The sequence below is a fragment of the Scylla paramamosain genome, chromosome 16, assembly GCF_035594125.1.
Source record: "Scylla paramamosain isolate STU-SP2022 chromosome 16, ASM3559412v1, whole genome shotgun sequence".
In the NCBI taxonomy this organism is placed as follows: Eukaryota; Metazoa; Arthropoda; class Malacostraca; order Decapoda; family Portunidae; genus Scylla; species Scylla paramamosain.
The window spans coordinates 23,868,766-23,890,174 of NC_087166.1; the positions used below are offsets into that span (position 1 = coordinate 23,868,766).

Below are 21,409 nucleotides of genomic sequence, written 5' to 3' on the forward strand. Positions count from 1 at the left end.
TTTGTGTTTGTCAGTGTCCGGAAGATAAGTTTTGTATGTAAGTCTTTACTGAAAAAGAGATTGGATGAAATTGGTTCTTAAATAGAGTGGTCGATGAGTAGAGTGTATTCAGTAACCAGCTTGTTCATGCCGAGTCATTAAGGAGCTTTAAAAGAAGATTAAACAAATTTTTAAATGGGAAGAATAGTTGGTAAAACGCCGGGGATGTTTTATACAGGGACTGGCACATGTAGGGCTGATGGCTAATAATAATAATAATAATGATAATAATAATAAATGAAAATATTAATAATAATAAAAATAATAATAATAATAATAATAATAATAATAATAATAATAATAATAATAATAATAATAATAATAATAACAATAAAAACGATAATAATGATAAAAGTAGTAGTAGTAGTAGTAGTAGTAATAGTAATTTTTTTTTTTTTTTATGTAGGAAGGATACTGGCCAAGGACAACAAAAATCTAATAAAAAAAATGCCCACTGAAATGCCAGTCCCATAAAAGGGTCAAAGCAGTGGTCAAAAATTGGTGGATAAGTGTCTTGAAATCTCCCTCTTGAAGGAATTCAAGTCATAGGAAGGTGGAAATACAGAAGCAGGCAGGGAGTTCCAGAGTTTACCAGAGAAAGGGATGAATGATTGAGAATACTGGTTAACTCTTGCGTTAGAGAGGTGGACAGAATAGGGGTGAGAGAAAGAAGAAAGTCTTGTGCAGCGAGGCCGCGGAAGGAGGGGAGGCATGCAGTTAGCAAGATCAGAAGAGCAGTTGGCATGAAAATAGCGGTAGAAGACAGCTAGATGTGCAACATTGCGGCGGTGAGAGAGGGGCTGAAGACAGTCAGTTAGAGGAGAGGAGTTGATGAGACGAAAAGCATTTGATTCCACCCTGTCTAGAAGAGCAGTATGAGTGGAACCCCCCCAGACATGTGAAGCATACTTCATACATGGACGGATAAGGCCCTTGTACAGAGTTAGCAGCTGGGGGGGGGAGAAAAACTGGCGGAGACGTCTCAGAACACCTAACTTCATAGAAGCTGTTTTAGCTAGAGATGAGATGTGAAGTTTCCAGTTCAGATTATAAGTAAAGGACAGACCGAGGATGTTCAGTGTAGAAGAGGGGGACAGTTGAGTGTCATTGAAGAAGAGGGGATAGTTGTCTGGAAGGTTGTGTCGAGTTGATAGATGGAGGAATTGAGTTTTTGAGGCATTGAACAATACCAAGTTTGCTCTGCCCCAATCAGAAATTTTAGAAAGATCAGAAGTCAGGCGTTCTGTGGCTTCCCTGCGTGATATGTTTACCTCCTGAAGGGTTGGACGTCTATGAAAAGACGTGGAAAAGTGCAGGGTGGTATCATCAGCATAGGAGTTAATAGGACAAGAAGTTTGGTTTAGAAGACCATTAATGAACAATAAGAAGAGAGTGGGTGACAGGACAGAACCCTGAGGAACACCACTGTTAATAGATTTAGGAGAAGAACAGTGACCGTCTACCACAGCAGCAATAGAACGGTCAGAAAGGAAACTTGAGATGAAGTTACAGAGAGAAGGATAGAAACCGTAGGAGGGTAGTTTGGAAATCAAAGTTTTGTGCCAGATTCTATCAAAGGCTTTTGATATGTCCAAGGCAACAGCAAAAGTTTCACCAAAGTCTCTAAAAGAGGATGACCAAGACTCAGTAAGGAAAGCCAGAAGATCACCAGTAGAGCGGCCTTGACGGAACCCATACTGGCGATCAGATAGAAGGTTGTGAAGTGATAGATATTTAAGAATCTTCCTGTTGAGGATGGATTCAAAAACTTTAGATAAGCAGGAAATTAAAGCAATAGGACGGTAGTTTGAGGGATTAGAGCGGTCACCCTTTTTAGGAACAGGTTGAATGTAGGCAAACTTCCAGCAAGAAGGAAAGGTAGATGTTGACAGACAGAGCTGAAAGAGTTTGACTAGGCAAGGTGCAAGCACGGAGGCACAGTTTCGGAGAACAATAGGAGGGACCCCATCAGGTCCATAAGCCTTCCGAGGGTTTAGGCCAGCGAGGGCATGGAAAACATCATTGCGAAGAATTTTAATACGTGGCATGAAGTAGTCAGAGGGTGGAGGAGAGGGAGGAACAAGCCCAGAATCCTCCAAGGAAGAGTTTTTAGCAAAGGTTTGAGCAAAGAGTTCAGCTTTAGAAATAGATGTGATAGCAGTGGTGCCATCTGGTTGAAGTAGAGGAGGGAAAGAAGAAGAAGCAAAGTTATTGGAGATATATTTGGCTAGATGCCAGAAATCACGAGGGGAGTTAGATCTTGAAAGGTTTTGACATTTTCTGTTAATGAAGGAGTTTTTGGCTAGTTGGAGAAGACTTGGCATGGTTCCGGGCAGAAATATAAAGTGCATGAGATTCTGGTGATGGAAGGCTTAAGTACCTTTTGTGGGTAACCTCTCTATCATGTATAGCACGAGAACAAGCTGTGTTAAACCAAGGTTTAGAAGGTTTAGGACGAGAAAAAGAGTGAGGAATGTACGCCTCCATGCCAGACACTATCACCTCTGTTATGTGCTCAGTACACAAAGACGGGTCTCTGACACGGAAGCAGTAGTCATTCCAAGGAAAATCAGCAAAATACCTCCTCAGGTCCCCCCAATTAGCAGAGGCAAAACGCCAGAGGCACCTTCGCTTAGGGGGATCCTGAGAAGGGATTGGAGTGATAGGACAAGATAAAGATATGAGATTGTGATCGGAGGAGCCCAACGGAGAAGAAAGGGTGACAGCATAAGCAGAAGGATTAGAGGTCAGGAAAAGGTCAAGAATGTTGGGCGTATCTCCAAGACGGTCAGGAATACGAGTAGGGTGTTGCACCAATTGCTCTAGGTCATGGAGGATAGCAAAGTTGTAGGCTAGTTCACCAGGATGGTCAGTGAAGGGAGAGGAAAGCCAAAGCTGGTGGTGAACATTGAAGTCTTCAAGAATGGAGATCTCTGCAAAAGGGAAGAGGGTCAGAATGTGCTCCACTTTGGAAGTTAAGTAGTCAAAGAATTTCTTATAGTCAGAGGAGTTAGAAGAGAGGTATACAGCACAAATAAATTTAGTATGAGAATGACTCTGTAGTCGTAGCCAGATGGTGGAAAACTTGGAAGATTCAAGAGCGTGGGCACGAGAGCAGGTTAGGTCATTGCGCACATAAACGCAGCATCCAGCTTTGGATCGAAAATGAGGATACACAGGAGGGAACAGAAAAGGGGCTACTGTCAGTTGCCTCAGACACCTGAGTTTCAGTGAGGAAAAGAAGATGAGGTTTAGAAGAGGAGAGGTGGTGTTCTACAGATTGAAAATTAGATCTTAGACCGCGAATGTTGCAGAAGTTAATGAAGAAAAAAGTTGAGGGGGGTGTCAAGACACTGAGGGTCGTCGACGGAAAGGCAGTCCGACTTGGGGACATTTATGGTCCCCTCCCCAGATGGGGGAGAGAGGAGGGAGAGAGGAGAGTTGTCTTTAGAGGGCAGGCTGTGACTGCCCCCTTGTGTTGTGAGACACAAAGGGAAACGTTCAGTGAGGTCACAGCTGGGTTTAATGATAAGTTCACAGCACCCCCTGAACAGTGCTTTAGACCTCACTGGGAGCAATTATCGTTTCGTCAGGTGTCTACTGCCTCCTCCTGTGATAGTAGTAGTAGTAGTAATGATAATGATAATATTAATGATAAAAGTAATTTGATAATAATAGTGTTATTAAATAACACTATTATTATCAAACAAAGCGATGTGTCAAATTTTGACACATCGCTTTGTTCCAGAGATGAAGAAAAAATATTCTTAAGAGTCTAGTCTCTTGATTTCACTGCAGACCGTGACTTGCGAGAACATGAAGGTGTTCTTTTTCCCCACGAAGAAAAATAGACAGACTGTGTTGTTGCTTACTCAGTGAACAGAAAAGGGGCAAAATATAATGAAATAGATAAATTAACTGACCACAACAGTGATCAGTTAATTTCACTGCAAGCAAGGAGACCTCAATTTTTGTGTTAACTCTTATATTTGATTTGATTTGGAGTTGTACAGTGTTATACAGAAGATATTTACTTAAACCGATTACTTATGGGGTCTGAAATGGCTAGAGATCTCATCGTCTGCATTTCTATTCAAAACTACCTTTTCTCGTTTCTATTCTCAAACTTTTATGTCACCTACTTTGAGCAAATTTTTTAGAAGTTATAGTGATTTTGAACATTTTTTTTTATATATGATCTAGTGATAATTTGATAAGGTTTCTGTATTATCATTAGGGAAAAACAACCTTGAAAACCCGACCAATCATCTCTGTGGCCTTTGAAAGTCTTTCTCAACTCAAAGCGTTTAAGGATACAGGGTCTTATCTTTTCCTCTAGTAGTGTGTGTGTGTGTGTGTGTGTGTGTGTTTGTGTGTGTGTGTGTGTGTGTGTGTGTGTGTGTGTGTGTGCTTCTGAACGAAAACGAATGAACAAAAATAGGAAAAGCCAAAAAGAAAAGTGAATATGAAAGAAAACAAAAATGAGTGTGTGTGGGGAGCAGTGATATTTTTCTGGGACGTCACTGGGTTTGCTTCCTCATATCATGCGCTAGAAGAAGGTTCCGTTGCGACACAACTCCCAGTGCGTCACGGCAACACACGCCAGAATACGCCACAACACGTCAGCACGCGTAAAACCTAAAGCACGCACCCACCAGGAAAACTGCCTTCCTCCACGATTTCCTTCCACCTGATCCTCCACACTGTCCGCCTTGTCCAGCAGCTAATTCCTGTACGAGGCCAAATAAGGGATTTGGTTCAGCACGCCCTTCAGTAAAGGTTTGACTTGACAGGGTGATAAAGTAGGTATTTTCGAGCATCCCTTAGTAGTGTGCGGATCCAGTTGTGGTGTTACTTAAATGTTATTGACCGTTTCTTATTCAAAGGTGGAAAAAAATAGTGTCGCATGTTACTTCACCTTATTTATATGTAAAAGGTGATTTTGGACACAATATACAAGTATTATACGTCAAATTATTTCCAGTGAAACAATATCTATATCTGTCTATCTGTGTATCTATCTCTCTATCTATCTATCCATCTATTTATCTGTGTGTCTATCTATTTATTTATCTATCTATCTATCTATCTATCTATCTATCTATCTATCTATCTATCTATCTATCTATATATGTATATATATATATATATATATATATATATATATATATATATATATATATATATATATATATATATATATATATATATATATATATATATATATATATATATAATGTTTTTATTTATTTTTTTTTTTTTTACGGGACTTTACAAGAATCCTCTTTCCTTCCTCGCCCAAACATGGAGTGGCATGGCATTCTTCGTACTTGTCAAGTTTTCTCGCCGAACCAGTTCCTTCTTATCTTTTTTATCTAATTTTATCAAGCTTGAGTCCATTATTTCTTTTCTTTTTCTGATCACTGATTTTAAAAATGTTGTTTGTCACCCTTCTTGAATCCTTAATACCACTTAAAGACGTCTTCCTTAAAGATCTTTTAACCTAAACTTGAATGAAGTTATTAGTGTTTGTTATGGTATTTTCATGATTCTAGTGATGATTTGACAAGGATTTTACAGTCAGTAGAAAAATCACTCATGGAAAACATGTATAATAATCTCTGTGGGCTTTGAGAAACGAATAAAGAATTAAACTTTTAAACATACGGTACAGATTTACGCCTTTACTGGCATTGCACGAAGACTTACAGCCCATGACCGGACCGACAAGTATTTGACTCACTTGACTTAATTCATTCCCGTCCTGTGGTTGGTAGCTGTGGTCTCTGAGTGCTATCCTGAATACCAGTTGTCTTCTGTTGTATATACATATATGGACAGACCAAGGGCTGGGCAGCAGTGGAAGAAGGAGGAGGGGAAGACTAGGAAGGATGAGCGCAGTAGGAAGAGGGGAGACTGTTAATGAGAGAAAGGAAGAAAGGAAGGAGGGGTGCAGAGGAAAAAGCGATAATAATGTGAAGAAAGGTATGGATGAAAACTAAAAAAAAAAAGGAAAGGGAGAATAGAAGGAGGGAATGGTGAAGAGAAAAAGAGATAGTAATATGAAGAAAGGTTGGATGAAAACTTATGAGAAAGTAAAGGAATAAAGAAAGGAAGGAAAGATGAATAAGTGTCGGAGAAAAGGAGAGACGGTAATATAAAAAAGGTTTGCAAGAACACTGAAAAAAGAAAGAAAGAAAGGCTGAAAGGGGGAAAAGAAAGGAAAGAAGATTGAGTACATAAGAAAAGGAGAGAGACAGCAAAGTCTGAATGAAAACTGATAAAAAAGACGGAAATGAAGAAAAGACTAGGAAAAAAAGAAGGAAGGAAAGACTGATGCAGGAAAAACTAACACTAAAATTAACACTAAAAAAAAGAAAAAAAGAAAATAAAAGGAATAAAGATAGGAAGGAGAAATGAGTAATGTTAGGTGCATAAGGAAAGGGAAGACAGTAGTATAAGGAAAAGCTGGAGAAAATAACTAGAAAAGGAATGCAGGAAAAAAGAAGGAAAGGTTAGAGGAAAAAAAATAAGAAAGCAGAGGACGAAAAGAGGAGGAAAGGAAAAAGGATGAAAAAGAAAGTAAAAGAAAAAAAAAAGAAAGAAAGAGCGCGGAAGGAAGACTTAAGGGCCCCATACATGTCCCGACAGCATATTAGACTCCGTTCCAATTCCGTTCAACTCCGGCCTCAGCGTTGCCCATAGACGTTCAGTTTTACTTAAGTTCTCCCGAGATGTGACAGAGTGAGGATATATCTCTCTACTCAGCGTTGAGGATGTAGCCTATGATCTTGGAGCCATCACTGTGGCATGTATCGCTGCAGAACTAGAGAAACCCAAGCGATGAAGGAAGACGCGGGTTTAAGAGTGGTAGCAAGTCATAGTACACATAGACTTGGCGTGCAGACGTCATCGGCTGAAGTTCCCTACCATGGACTCTGCATTTTTTTTTCCGAAGCATCTTCTGAGATTATTTATTTATTTATTTATTATCAGTACAGTCTCGTTTGGCCGTTGCACACTTTTCTTGTAATTTCTCGAATAAAATGTCATATGCTGCATCCCTTTTAACTTGGTCGCTTTAATCTTCATTTTTTACCTTCCATAGACAAGATTGTTCTTTATAAAGCTCAATGAAATCAGCCCAGAACTCCTCATCTGCAAACGTCGCCGTCATCTTCACGTTATGAATCCTGGTGGTGGCAGGTTCTGGCGGTCGTAACGTCTATGGGGCCCCTTAGAAAACATAAGTAGGAAGGTTCAGAGAGGAAGGATGGCTGGGAAATCAATGGAAGGTCAGATGGAGGACAAAATAGAAAGACTTCATTGTCAAAACGTTTCCGCGTCTTGTCTTGGCTCCTTTCAACAGACTGATTTAAGTTCCTGGGATTCTCAAGGATGTTGCTGTGGTTCTAGTGACAGTTTAACAAGGATTCTGCAGAGAAAGCACCCAACTAACCATCACTGTAGCCTTTGAAAGTAGATCTAATAAGTGCCCAGAGCCTTTCAAAAGACGAGCCCGGGTCATGACAAGAATAATGAGGCGTACATGGATTTTTTTTTTTTTTTATGTAAGAGGGTCACTGCCAAGGGAAACAAAAAAAGAGATAAAAAAAATCCCTTTGAGGTGTCAGTCACAAAAGAGATGTCAAGGAAATGAAATCAACTCGTCAGACTCATCTTTTTAGTTATTCAATACTACAAATACTACAAATAAATACAATCTTAAGTATATCATAACACTTTATCTAGAGTAATGTAGGAAAATAGCAAAGTGGTGTGTACAGTGAAAGTCAAAAGTTAGTGAACGCGTCACACTTATTTCCCAATGTGTTAGCGACCTTCCTCACCTTTTGAGTCCCCTGAGGAGCTGAAAATCCAACAATTATCAGGATTCTCTTTTTCAGCAGGTCAGGAGACTCCAGAGTGTCAGCAGATATCAGCAGATTAGAGAACATTTAAGACTGTCAGCAGATAAACAAAATAATAAGATCGTCAATTGAACATAGGGCTTTTAAGACTGTCAGCAGATCAGACAATTTTAGATTGATGGAAAACGCAAAGCACAGTGGAGATAAGTGTGGAAAGGTGCTCGACTTATGACCACGGCTCCTCCTGACCATAAACCTCTCTAACAAGGCTCAAGAGGGAAGGAGACGGGAGGAGCCAAAGGAGGGAGTGTACAAGTGAATCAGGAGTCGAGATTGAGTGTTGAGGGTGTCTCCAGCAATAAGCAATGGCGACGAGATGCAGGAATTGAAGGTGTTTTAAGGAGGTAGAGGACATGGTGTTGATCTTAAGACTATGAATATGAGATGAAATGCTTATACACTATTTTTGGAAAGTTGAAACATGATTAAGACATTTAGGAGTGTAACAGAGGGGGATTAATATAGCATAGGGGTTTTATAAAAGTGACGAGATGGGAGTGGAATATGAGATGATTCTTATGAGGTTATATTTCTTCAACATTTCATGAAAGCGAGAAAAAAGTGGATCAGGACATGTGTGTGTGTGTGTGTGTGTGTGTGTGTGTGTGTGTGTGTGTGTGTGTGTGTGTGTGTGTGTGTGTGTGTGGATGTGTGTGAGATTCAGGGAAATTATTCTTGCTTCTGAGTCAGAGGATAGGAGAGAGTGGATGTAAGGGGTGGTGGTGGTAAACGCAGACCTGATAGTTAGACAATTTTAGGAAGAAAAAAATAAATCGTGATTTTTAACTCTTTTTACCGATTTGCAATATTTTCGATGATCACTAACAATTATTTGGAAGACGTGGGCCTGCCAGGAGGTGATGGTAAATGCGGATCTGGGCTTTATAAACAGAGAGGAACGAGAAAACTAATCCTACTCTTCGAAACTCTTCAGTAGACAATATTTTCCATAGTCCCCAGCAATTAATAATAAGGCGTGGATGTGACGAATGGTAACGGCAAATGAAAATTGCAGCTCTTGAGACAGTGAGGAACGAGAAAACCAACCTTGCTCTTAAAAATTTCCACTGTTTGACAATATTTTCCATGATCACCAACATTTGCTATTAGGAAGATGTGAGGGTGGATGATGGCGGTAAATGCTTTAGAGACTGTTGGGAAAAAAAAAGATGGCAAGAATCGTGACAGGGAGCATGACAAGAAAGGACAATAAGAAGCGTAAAAATAAATCATGACAAAGGAGCTTAACAAGGAGCGTGACAAGGGAATGTGAGCGTGACAAGGGAATGTGAGCGTGACAGAGGGCGTGACAAGTGATACGATGTAATTAGAACGAAATTTCACGGCGGGGAGAGTGAAGGATGTTGAGGAGCGTTGGTCTGTTGGAGAGTGACTCGTGACGGAGTGGGATTCGAACTGGTCTGCGTCGGGATGGTCTCTCAAAGGGTCTGCTTCTCTCTACGTGGCCTGTGGGAAGGAAGGCAAGAATGGCGAGCTTTGAACAGTGACATTCAGCTGTAAGACCCGAATTCAGAAACGCCTTGCTGTCTCACCACGACTACTTTCGAAGGCCGCAGAGATAATTAGCCGAATTTTCAAAGGTGTTCCTTCTATTAATAATGTAGAAATCTTGTTACTCTGTCATTAGAACCGAAAAAAAAAACACCCTTAAAAACTCGTGTCAATTCAACTAGAGCCTTTTAAATGTAGTGAAGGTGCGGTGCAGAAGTGTTTCAGAATATGGTCCCGAGTCTACTACTGTGATTAACTGATACTAAGACAGGCACTAAGATGTGGCACTAAGTTAATACTGCAATGGCACGGGGAAGATGGAGAGTTGTGTATAGTCAGGCACTCAGCTGTGGTGCTTAGTTATTGCACTGAGCTTTATTACAGTTTGGCACTGAGACTAACCGATACCAAGACAGGCACTAAGATGAGGCACTAGTTTGGCACTTCAGCAGCATAGGGTTATGATGTTATGTCTGCCACTAAAATATGATGCTAAGCTGTGGAATTGAGTTTATAGTTTATTACTGAAATTAATAAATACTTAGGCACTGAGTTGGCACTGCAATGGCACGGGGTAAAACTTATGTCTGTCTCTGATGTTTAGTGCTAAGCTGGTGACACTCAGTCTTCTGCTAAGTCTGGCACTGAGTCTAGCAAGTTGTGGCAGTGGCATAAACATTCAGTTATGTGGTTGTGCTGCTAGTTGTGGCAGTGAGGTGAGATGCGGGCTAAGGTGTTGGTCTCTGTCTCTGCTCGCGCCTCGTACCTCTTCAGTCCATTCCTAAGGTTAGTGGTTCGCTTTGAGGAATTGATCTAGTTTGCCTAAGTGAAACACCCACATATAGTCTTGTTATAAACTTGTGTTGTTTTGTTAAGTCGTTCCTCGTTAGAATGTGCTCTCTCTCTCTCTCTCTCTCTCTCTCTCTCTCTCTCTCTCTCTCTCTCTCTCTCTCTCTCTCTCTCTCTCTCTCTCTCTCTATCTATCTATCTATCTATCTATCTATCTATCTATCTATTTATCTATCTATCTATCTATCTATCTCAATTTCTACAGTGCAAACAATTATATATTTTTTCTCTTTTTTTTATAAATCGAGAATACATTTTTTTTTTTTTTTTTTTTTTTTTTTTGTGTGTGTGTGTGTGTGTGTGTGTGCCTGTGTTGCATTCTCGAAGTCCGGGGCATAAAACAGAACCATTGTCCGCAGCCATTGTGTTTATATAGAAAGGTTTGAAGAGTCTTAGGCTGGAAATCACTGCAATGGTTAGTGGCCACATTGCCGTGGAAAGTCACGATGAGAGCAAAGAAAGGTATTCGTGTTTACTAATTTTCCATGTATCATTAGTTAATTCAGTGACAGGTGTGAAGGACAAGCCAGGCACGCGCTTCAGACACAGCAGGGATGCAAAGGAAATCGTGCCAGTAGAGGGTCCGTGCAGTGCATTCAAGAAGAGTGTGTTAGGTGTTGTCCTATGATGCGCTACCTTCCACTGTGTCCACTGCGAAGCCGCCGCGAGCCACCAGCCGTTCACAACTGCGGGAAGGGGAAAGATTGAAACGAACATAAGAACATAAGAAAATAATGTAAGCTGCATGACGTCATCAGGCCTACACGTGGCAGCTCCTGCAGAAAACATACCTATTTCCACCTGTCATCCTCATCCAAAGAATTTGTTTAATCTTCTTTAAAAGCTCCCTAATTGGCTCAGCACTAACAATCTGGTTACTGAGTCCATTTCATTCATCTACCACTATTTGAGAACCAGTTCCTTCCTATATATATGAATATATATATATATATATATATATATATATATATATATATATATATATATATATATATATATATATATATATATATATATATATATATATATATATATATATATATATATTTTTTTTTTATCTAACCTAGTGAATCTAAAGGAGGAGGCAGTAGTCACCTGCCGAAACGATAATTACTCCAAGTGAAGTCTAAAGCACTGGATCAGGGGATACTCTGAACTTATCATTAAATCCAGCTGACCTCACTGAACGTTTCCCTTTGTGTCTCACAACACAAGGGGGCAGTCACAGCCTCTCTGTAACTTCATCTCAAGTTTCCTTTGTGACCGTTCTATTGCTGCTGTGGTAGATGGTCACTATTTTTCAAAATTTATTAACAGTGATGTTCCTGTCCTGTCACCCACTCTCTTCCAACCCTTCAGAAATAAAAAGTTCACGCAGGGAAGCCACAGAACTATCTAGGTCATTAATATATATGAAAATAATAATTGTTCCAAAATTCATATCTGTGGCACCCCACGTGATCCCACTTGGATTTAGAGCCTGGCGCCTGCTGCATAACTATAACCTTATCCAGCCTAACACTTTTGTCGTCAGTAAAATGAGGGCTGAGGCAGCCATTCTCTCTCTTTCTCTCTCTCTCTCTCTCTCTCTCTCTGCAGCACTCACTTGCAGGAGTCCTGGGAGAAGAACTCTCCGGTGCCGCAGTCCACGGGCTTGCGGCAGTAGCAGGCGCAAGAGTCGTTGTCCCAATATTTAATGCTGCTCTGCTGCTCACACTTCGCCTTCTCGTCTCTGGCGGGGAAGCAAACTCTTAGCACGCCCTTCCTTTCTTAATTATCGTGGTGACGAGCGGTTTCAACTTGTTCCCGGTAAAGTTCATATTTTTATACAATATTTTAGGTGTTATTACTTGGCGACCAGACTAAAGTGATTGACGCCAGACCCACACACGCAGTACTTACCTCCTCTTGCAGACACAGGCACACTCGCTCTGTAGGTAGTTGTGTATGGTGGGGTTACAGTCCTGCTCTTGCACCTTGCACCCGCACTCACACTGCACGTGCTTGATGGCTTCCACCACGTGGAAGCTGGGAACAACCTCTCGGCGGCGGCGGCGTCTTCGGCGTCGTTGTCGTCGGCTATCACTGCGTGACCGGGCTGAGTCAATGTTGCTGCTGCGGTTGACTACAGTCTTCAGCACCTGTCGTGTCAGTGTGCTTACATGATGTGATGATATTTGACCTCACAGTGACAACATACTTTTCAAGTCTTTTTTTTTTTCTTCTTTTCTTTTCTAAGACAACCTCTTTCCTAGCCAATGATAAAACTTAAAATAAGTCATGAGGTCTGGGCTGCCCCAGCACATGACCAGACTCACCTTAAACCTGACCACCTTAGTGAGCTTGGGGCGGCAGGTGAGCAGCGGGCCGTAGCAGCAGCCGCCGCACTGCTCTAGCCTCACGCAGGTCGGGTAGAACAAGGTGTTGGCCTGCGAAGGAAGGTCCAACTCCACCGTGCGGATCTCCGGCTTACACGTGGCCATGGTGGCCATCTCGGCGGCGTCTGAGGGAAGCAGTCAATGTAAAACAGGATAAATGCTGAGCTTGTCGCCACACACTGCTCCTCGCCTCCCACATCACAGTTTTGGTCTGCGCCCCGCAGGCCACAGTACTCAGATGACGTCGTCCTTTAAGTTTTCTTTAGATTGCATTGGGATGCGAATCGTAATAAAAAAAATAAAATAATAAATAATAATAATAATGATAATAATAATAATAATAATAATAATAATAATAATAATAATAATAATAATAATAATAATAACAAGAACAACAACAAATGGTCGGTCACTCACCTCCCACGTCGTTGGCCATCCTGGAGCCAATCTGGAAGCTTTTGTCGACCACGTCCTGGGAAGGCAGTGTGATGCCGAAGAAGTTCGCGAAGGCCGTGATGTTCTCGATGGCATTGATGACCGAGAGGTCGTGCCTGCCCATCTGTACGAGACATACATACATTTAATGAGTATAATACACGAGCCGCGCGCGCGCGCGCGCGCGCACACACACACACACACACACACACACACACACACACACACACACACACACACACACACACACACACACACACACACACACACACTTGGTGAGATGCCTCTGAATTTGGCTGGTGCAGGAAAGGCAAGTCACCATGATGTTTGCTGTCTCATGTTGGTGGTGAGGACATGTCTCGTATTCTTGCACGCTTTGAGTTTTCATAAAAGACATAAAGACTATTTTCAAAGGTCACAGTCAGGTTTTCACAACTTTTTTTTTTTTTTCCATCGTTGATCCAAATATCTTGTTGGACCATCACTCGAATCATGAAAACTTCCTTGAAGATCCAAATAATTTCCAATAACAGTCGAGATGAAACTGGAACTTTTTAGAACATGGATAAGGCAAGTCTCAAAACACACATCCGTGATGGAGCAAGTCAGTCTTTTATTATCAGTGGTTGTAACCTACGCTCTATATTCTCAATCTTTCATCTCTTTTACTGGTAAGTTTCGGAACTCCCTGCCTGTTTCTGTATTCCTTCCTGCCTCTGACTTGAACTGTTTCAAAATATTTCTCAAATTTTGGATGATTTTCTTTCAGACTGTTCGCTTTAGAGACTGGTGTCTTCAATGGGCCTTTTTTTCTCTCTCTTCCAAGCCAGATCCTCTCTTTTATATGAAATAATGGGAAATAATGAGGCAGTCTAAAGGGATGACTGAGTAAACAACACAGGTAAAATATCTTCATCTGTTGTAATCACGAAACATCAATAGGAACTGAAACACGAAGAAAGAAGGAAGAAAGTAAAAGGAATAAATGAGGAAGAATATACGCATGAAAGAAAGTACACAGAGAAGTGCGTCACATAGATTTGAAGTCAGACATTCAGAAATATAAAAACTACGCCGCGTCTTCCTCTCGCGTCTCCTCCTCTATGAACGAGCCTGCATTGCCTCAGGACACACACACACACACACACACACACACACACACACACACACACACACACACACACACACACACACACATATCCCTAGGGTCGCATTCTTAAACATCTCAGCGTCTTATCTCTACTTTTAACAATCTATAATGGAAGTTCAGGTTTTCAAGGGTGCTTTCACACACACACACACGTAAACACACACAGACTCGTTTTCACAAATATCTCAACGCCTTATCTCTACTGTTTAAAAGAGTCTAGTTGAATTTCCGGTTTTGAAGGGCGTTTTCATAATGCAGTGATAGTTCAACAAGGATTCTACATCATCAGTGTGTGGAAAAACATGATAACAACCTGATTGATTATTGCTGTGGCTTTTTAAAACAGTCCCCATGAGAGAACAAAGTGGTTAAGAATTGGAATACTAGTCACGCAGCAGCTCCTCCTCCTCTTCCTTTTCTGCATCCCTACGAGAAATGGAAATGATGGAAAAGTTGCAATGATGAACTGAAAAGGAACATCATTAAGAAAAGAAACTGAATCATTATGAAAATTCCACAGATTATGTCGAAGGTCCAAAAAATTATGCTTGTGATTTTTTTTTTCTTTTTTCTTTCCCTCTACGCAATATAACAAAAAAATAGACAACAGGTTTGAACATATGAGGGAAAAGAAAAATTGATTAGTCACTTCAGCAGAAATTATTTTGTTGTTCCTGGAATCGCGTATGAGAGAGAGAGAGAGAGAGAGAGAGAGAGAGAGAGAGAGAGAGAGAGAGATGGACAGAAGAAGCTTTGTGGGAAGTTTTGATATATTATTCTGTCTCTCTCCCTCTCTCTCTCTCTCTCTCTCTCTCTCTCTCTCTCTCTCTCTCTCTCTCTCTCTCTCTCTCTCTCTCTCTCTCTCACACACACACACACACACACACACACACACACACACACACACACACACACACACACACACAAGTGATGTGTGTGTGTGTGTGTGTGTGTGTGTGTGTCAGACCTTCCAACAAAGCTTCTTTTGTCCACCTCTCTCTCTCTCTCTCTCTCTCTCTCTCTCTCTCTCTCTCTCTCTCTCTCTCTCTCTCTCTCTCTCTCTCTCTCTAAAAATAAAAAAAATTAAATGCATAAGGTCATATTTCCTGTAAGCTAACCCTAACAGTCATGTGTGTGTGAGAGAGAGAGAGAGAGAGAGAGAGAGAGAGAGAGAGAGAGAGAGAGAGAGAGAGAGAGAGAGATAATATCAGAGGAGTGTGGGGGAATGATTGAGGAAGGCGATGTGAGGAGAGATGTAAGGAGGGTGTGAGGTGGAGCGAGTGATGAGGAGGGTATGAGGAGGTGGTGAGAGGAAGTGTGTCATAGAAACCCTCACAAGTGCCTCATTTGCTGTCCAAGAGGAGTTGCCATCGTTTCAGTTATTGAGTGGGAGTCTCCGTATTCTGAAACGCTTTGCTCTCTCACCACGACTATTTTGAAAGGAGACAGAGATGATTAGCCAGGTTCTCAAGAGTGTTTCTCCTTTTCATAATGTACGAATATTATTATTCTGTCACTAGAACCATAAAAAAAAATCCTTAAAAACCCGTGTCACTTCAACTAGAGTCTTTTGAAAGTTGTGCTGGTGCTGCGAAGAAGTGTTTTAATGTGGTGGTCCTCTGTTGCATCATACACGTGAGTCTGTCTTCTTCAACGTTCTGGATTCCAATAACTACTCGTGATAAAAATCTTAAAATAATACGAAGATATCTAGCCAGGTTTTCGCGTTGTTTTTATTCACATGACGCAGGATACTTGCTAATTAGTCCCTTTGATTGCTCGTTGTAGCTTTTCTGTTGCTTAATAAAGTTATTGATAGAAACTTTTGAGAACATCTTCAAGACACTACACACTAACAACAAAAGGAGTGATGGAGTAACTGAAACCTTTTATTACCAGCAGTTACACCATTACACCACTACACCCGTCACCCTCCACGCTGTGTCTCCACCTTCATTACACGCACAGCACATTAATCTGTCAACATTGCCATATCAGGAAGCATTCATGTCCTGCCCTATAAACAACAGGGGTAGTAGTACATCACATTTTCTTTCTCTTACATACTGTACTTATTTTCTCAAGTACTATAGGAGGAGACTTCTTGCTCTTTGAAATTTCTTTGAACATAAGAAAGTAAGGGAAGCTGCAAGAAGCCATCAGGACTACACGTGGCAGTCCATGCATGAAACATACTTACCTATTTCCACCTATAATCCTCATCCATAAATTTCTCTAATCTTCTTTTAAAGTTCCCTAATGACTCAACACTAGCAATCTAATTACTGAGTCTATTCCATTCATCTACCATTGTTTCAGAGCCGAATCTTTCCTATCGTTTTCATCTCTTATTTTATCAAGGTTGAATACATTGTTTCTTGTCCTGATTATCCATGAGTATTTTACATATACCTCCCTTGTTATATTCCTCCTTCCTGCATTCCCTTGCAAAAACTAAAAGATAATCCACAAACAATTCTAACTTTAAAACACACATTTCATGTCTTTTACACAGCATATAGTCAGTTCTTTAATCCTTTGAATTCACTCATCATTTCTTAACCATGTATCACTCTGAGATGTCTGTTTTTGTCCACCAGGCATTCTCTAAACTTTCCACTGGCTTTACATTAGAAACTTTGTTCGTTTAACCCAGTTCTCTCTCATATATATGCATATAAAGATTCTGTACAATACTTTTCTTATCTTAATCTTAACACGTGGTTAACGTGGTAAAATTAAACGAATAAGAACAGGAAAGCACGTGTGAAATCTCTTGCATTCCCCTTTCTTATGTAAGAGCGGCTCTGCATAGAGTTACTAAAGACAAAAAGGTGAAAAAAAGATCCACAGAGGTGCTAGTCCCTAAAGGAAAGAGCTAAATGGATTATCTGAAAAGGAAGGAGAAGCATCTTGAAACCTGTTAGAAAAAAAACCCAAAAACTCAACAATTCTCAACACGAGGCGGCAACACCTTCACCTTCACCCAGCACCCGCCTCGCGACGCCCAGAGGTCCGAGGCGCGACCCGCGGTGGCTCAAGGTGACTGAGTGAGTGGGCGACCCGCACGTTGCCCACGGCGCCTCTGTGGGCTGCCTTGTGTGGCGGGTCCACAGAGAACGGGGCCACGAGAGAGAGAGAGAGAGAGAGAGAGAGAGAGAGAGAGAGAGAGAGAGAGAGACCGGTACAACAACTAGTAATTCACAACACACACACACACACACACACACACACACACACACACACACACACACACACACACACACACACACACACACACACACACACACATACGCACAATGAACACGCCTGCTTCGTAACGCAATGCAGCCACAACACACCAGTAGGAGAGAAACATTGTCATTTGCATCTAGGAAAAAAAAAAAAGAACATCAAGGCTTGTTGGTGAAGTGACCGGGACGCATTGTTTACTAATTGCCTGCCTGCTTGCCTTACCTGGTGATGCAATACCTTGAAGACAACACCCTTCCTCCTGTCTACTCTCGTCCTGTCATCCTTCCTGCCTCGCTAAGTATTTTCAGAACTCTCTTTGGGAATATTAATTTAGTCTCTCTCTCTCTCTCTCTCTCTCTCTCTCTCTCTCTCTCTCTCTCTCTCTCTCTCTTACCTGGTACGCCTCTCTTTTAAAAGTTACAAGACATAAGAAGGTGGGAAAACAGAATCAGGTGAAGAGTTCCGGAGTTTAGCGCGTGGCTGTTCCATCAAGCCATTGCATACCCATCTCTTCTGGTCGCCCTAATACCAGACGATACACAACGCTTCATAGAAAAGAAAGGTTGTGCAGCCGCTTAGGGAGGTGAAGTCATATGCCACACAATGCTTCGGTTATAAAGGAAGTGGGTATTTTGTGTAATAGAACCGCAGGAAAGAGAGAGAGAGAGAGAGGGAGAGGAAGAGAGAGTCACACAGCTCGTCAGTTCAGAGGAAGATGACAAGGGAAGTTGCTTACAAGTTGTGTCATTATCGGCGTTTCGTGGTGGCCTTGTATTATTCGCGTTAGGAGCGTCTTAAGTGGAATGTGGATTAGAGGTTGTCATTGTTCTTTGGAGTATTATTACCATTCCTGCTCCTTTTCCTTACCTTTCTTCTCCTTCTCTTTCTCTTTTTACTTTTCGTCCTGTTTCTTCTTATTCTTTTCCTCCTCCTCCTTCACCTCCTCCTCCTCCTCCTCCTCCTCCTCCTCTTATTACTGTGCTACTACTGCTATGACTACTATTACTATTTCTACTACTACTGCTACTACTACTACTACTACTAGTACTACTATTACTACTACTACTACTACTACTACTACTACTACTACTAATAATAATAATAATAATAATAATAATAATAATAATAATAATACCATACTACAACTACAACAACAACAACAACAACAATAATAATAGTATCAACAAAAAACAACAAAAACGACAACAACAGCTACTACTACCGGAAATACTACTACTACTGCTACTACTACTACTAATACTACTACCACCACCGCCACCACCACCAGTACTCACGGTGTTGAGATCGAGGTCCTCAGGCAGCTCGAGCGCCGTGTCGGGTCCTTCCTCTGGGCTAGGCTCGACGAGGGGCGGAGGGCGAGGAACAAACATACCGGGGCCGCTTTGGGAGTCGGGGAAGATAATCCGGGAATCTTGTCTCTTGGGCCTCGATTGAAGAACCCTGATGCCCGGAGCGATAGAGTCACCCTGAACCTCCGCCAGGACGAGGGTGAGGCCGAGGGTGAGGGTGAGGGTGAGGGGGAGGGGAAGGGGCAGCCAGCCAACCGCCCGCATTCTGTGCCAGGGTCTCGTGTTCTGTACAGGGGAAGGGAGGAGGGCTAGTGAGGGTGGGGAAGAGGGAAGGGTTGGTGCTATCTGGTATGGCTTGGTTTTGCGATTTATTAGAAGATGTGATGGTAGTGTAGAGTGTCTGGTGTTGGTGGTGGTGGTGGTGGTGTTTGTTATATTCTGTTATTTGTTTGTTGTTTTTAATTGTCGTCGTCGTCATTGATGTTGCTGTTGTTCTTGTTGTTGTTGTTGTTCCTTGTTTGTTGTTTTTACTGTTATTGTTGTTATTTTTGTTTTTGTTGTTGTTGTTATTGTTGTTGTTGGGAGTAGTGGTGGTGGTTTGTTATTTGTTGATAATAATGTAGCTGTCGTCATCGTCATCGTCATCGTTGTCGTCATCGTCATCATCGCTGTCGTCATTGCTGTCGTACTTGTCGTAATTGAAGTTGCACCACCAGCACTAACACTATGAAGCGCACGCCAGGACGCGGCGGATGCAGGTCGCCGTCAGTGTGTGCGTCACTGCCGCTAACCACAGCCCGGTGTGTGGTGGCGTAGCGGCGCCACCAGACTTGCGTAGAGGAAGTGTTGCTACCACGCGCTTCTTCACACACGTACCGCGTCCTGCCGGGTGTCTCAGAACAAACCCCCACGCATACTACACACCTGCTACACCTCTGCTACACCCTCCATCTCAAACCGCGACTGTATTCTCAAAGGCCCGTTTTCTGAAACGCTTTGCTCTCTCTCACTACGACTATTCTCGAAGGCCACATAGATGATAAACCGGGTTCTCAAATAGTGTTTTTTCCTATTAGTAATGTAAAAATCTTTCTAATTTGTCACTAGAACCTTGAACTTCAACTAAAGTCTTTTTGCGGCGTAGAAATGTTTGAGAATATGGTCCAAACACTCCAGCCTTTCCTCATGACTACTTTATCAGGATTTAGTGGAAGTTACTGCGATTTTCAAATATGCTTTGCATGGTTCTAGTGATAGTTTAACGAGATTTTGGATTTATAAAGAGACTTTAGTGGAGGTTATCAGAGTTTTCGATTTTTTTTTTTTTAGATTCTAGTAATAGTTTAACAAGAATTCTGCAGTTATAGAAGTTTTCAAATCTACTTTTTCTTACAATTTTAGTGGTAGTTATTAGAGTATTCAAATCCTTTTCACGATTCTAGTGATAGTTCAACAGGTTTTGTGTATCGACAATGAACACAACGCACCCATGAAAACCTGCCCGGTCATCTCTGTCGCTTTTGTAAACAGTTCTTATGAGAGACAGAAGCATTTCAAAATACGAACCAAAAAATACGTACATACTCCTCCACTAAGAATTCACGACAATAAGCACTTATATTTTTTTAATTGTCGTTTGTCATGTTTAACTTCTGTCTTGGACCCTTCTCTAGTAGATTGGAAAAGAGAAAGGAAGGAAGGAAGGAAGCAAGCAAGCAAGGAAGGAAAGCAAAGAGGGAAGCAAGGAAGGAAGGAAGGAAGGAAGAAAGAAAGGAAGGAAGGAAGGAAGGAAGGAAGGAAGGAAGGAAACAAGCAAGGAAGGAAAGGAAGGAAAGAGAAAAGCAAGGAAGAAAAGGAAGGGGAGGAAGGAAGAAAGGAAGAAAGAAAGGAAGGAAAGAAAGGAAACAAACAATAAAAAAAGAAAGGAGGAACGAAAGAGAGAGAAAGAACGAAGGAAGGAAAGAAAGGAACGAAGGAAAGGAAGTAAGGGAGGAAAAAACATCCGCGTTACTCCTATTAAAGAAAGAAAAGAAAAAGAAAGGAAAGAAAAAAACCGCCAGAGACTAAACGAGAACGTCACTCATCCCGTTAACAAAATGAACCCAGCCTCTCTCTCACTTTCTCTCTCTCTCACCTTCACACTGGCGATCTCGGGGTAAGACTGAGAGTTAGTCTGCGCCGCCGCTGCTACACCTCAGCTCACGGTGACGGCACCCAACTGAATGACCCTTGCCTTTGCTCTACTCGTCCTTCACTGCCCACTGCTGCTGCTGCTGCTCACAAAGAAACCGCCAGTAAGCAGGAAGGACGACCACTGTGTAATGTCTCTCGTGTTCTGACGCTGGAAAATCCCCCTCAATGAATCACAGGTGAGTCACGACAGAGCAGGAAGAAGGCGCGTCGTGGCTGATTGGCCGGACACCTGGGCCTTTTAACTCGTTAGAATGTGATGCAAGGACTCCTCTCGCTACACGTAGAGGTCAGGGTGTTTTTCTTTCTATATTTTGTTTATCCATTTATTTGTTTGTTTATTCATTCATTGTTTCCTTTCTTCGTCTTCTTCCTTCGCTC

At 41.6% G+C, this 21,409-nt stretch overlaps 2 protein-coding genes across 2 annotated transcripts in view; one reads left to right on the plus strand and one right to left on the minus strand.

The window, feature by feature from the left end:
* The window catches only part of LOC135108164 (dolichol-phosphate mannosyltransferase subunit 3-like), a 131,865-nt gene that overhangs the window by 51,269 nt on the left and 59,187 nt on the right, over positions 1-21,409 (plus strand). The window lies entirely within an intron of this gene.
* On the minus strand, positions 7,710-21,130 carry LOC135108162 (uncharacterized). The gene is made up of 8 exons (XM_064018913.1): positions 20,973-21,130; positions 18,824-19,123; positions 13,127-13,268; positions 12,650-12,834; positions 12,234-12,472; positions 11,938-12,063; positions 10,968-11,017; positions 7,710-9,437 (listed from the first exon to the last, which is right to left on the minus strand). Exons 2-8 carry the CDS (start codon positions 19,100-19,102, stop codon positions 9,298-9,300), a joined length of 1,161 nt encoding a protein of 386 aa, XP_063874983.1. The 5' UTR covers positions 19,103-19,123; positions 20,973-21,130; the 3' UTR covers positions 7,710-9,297.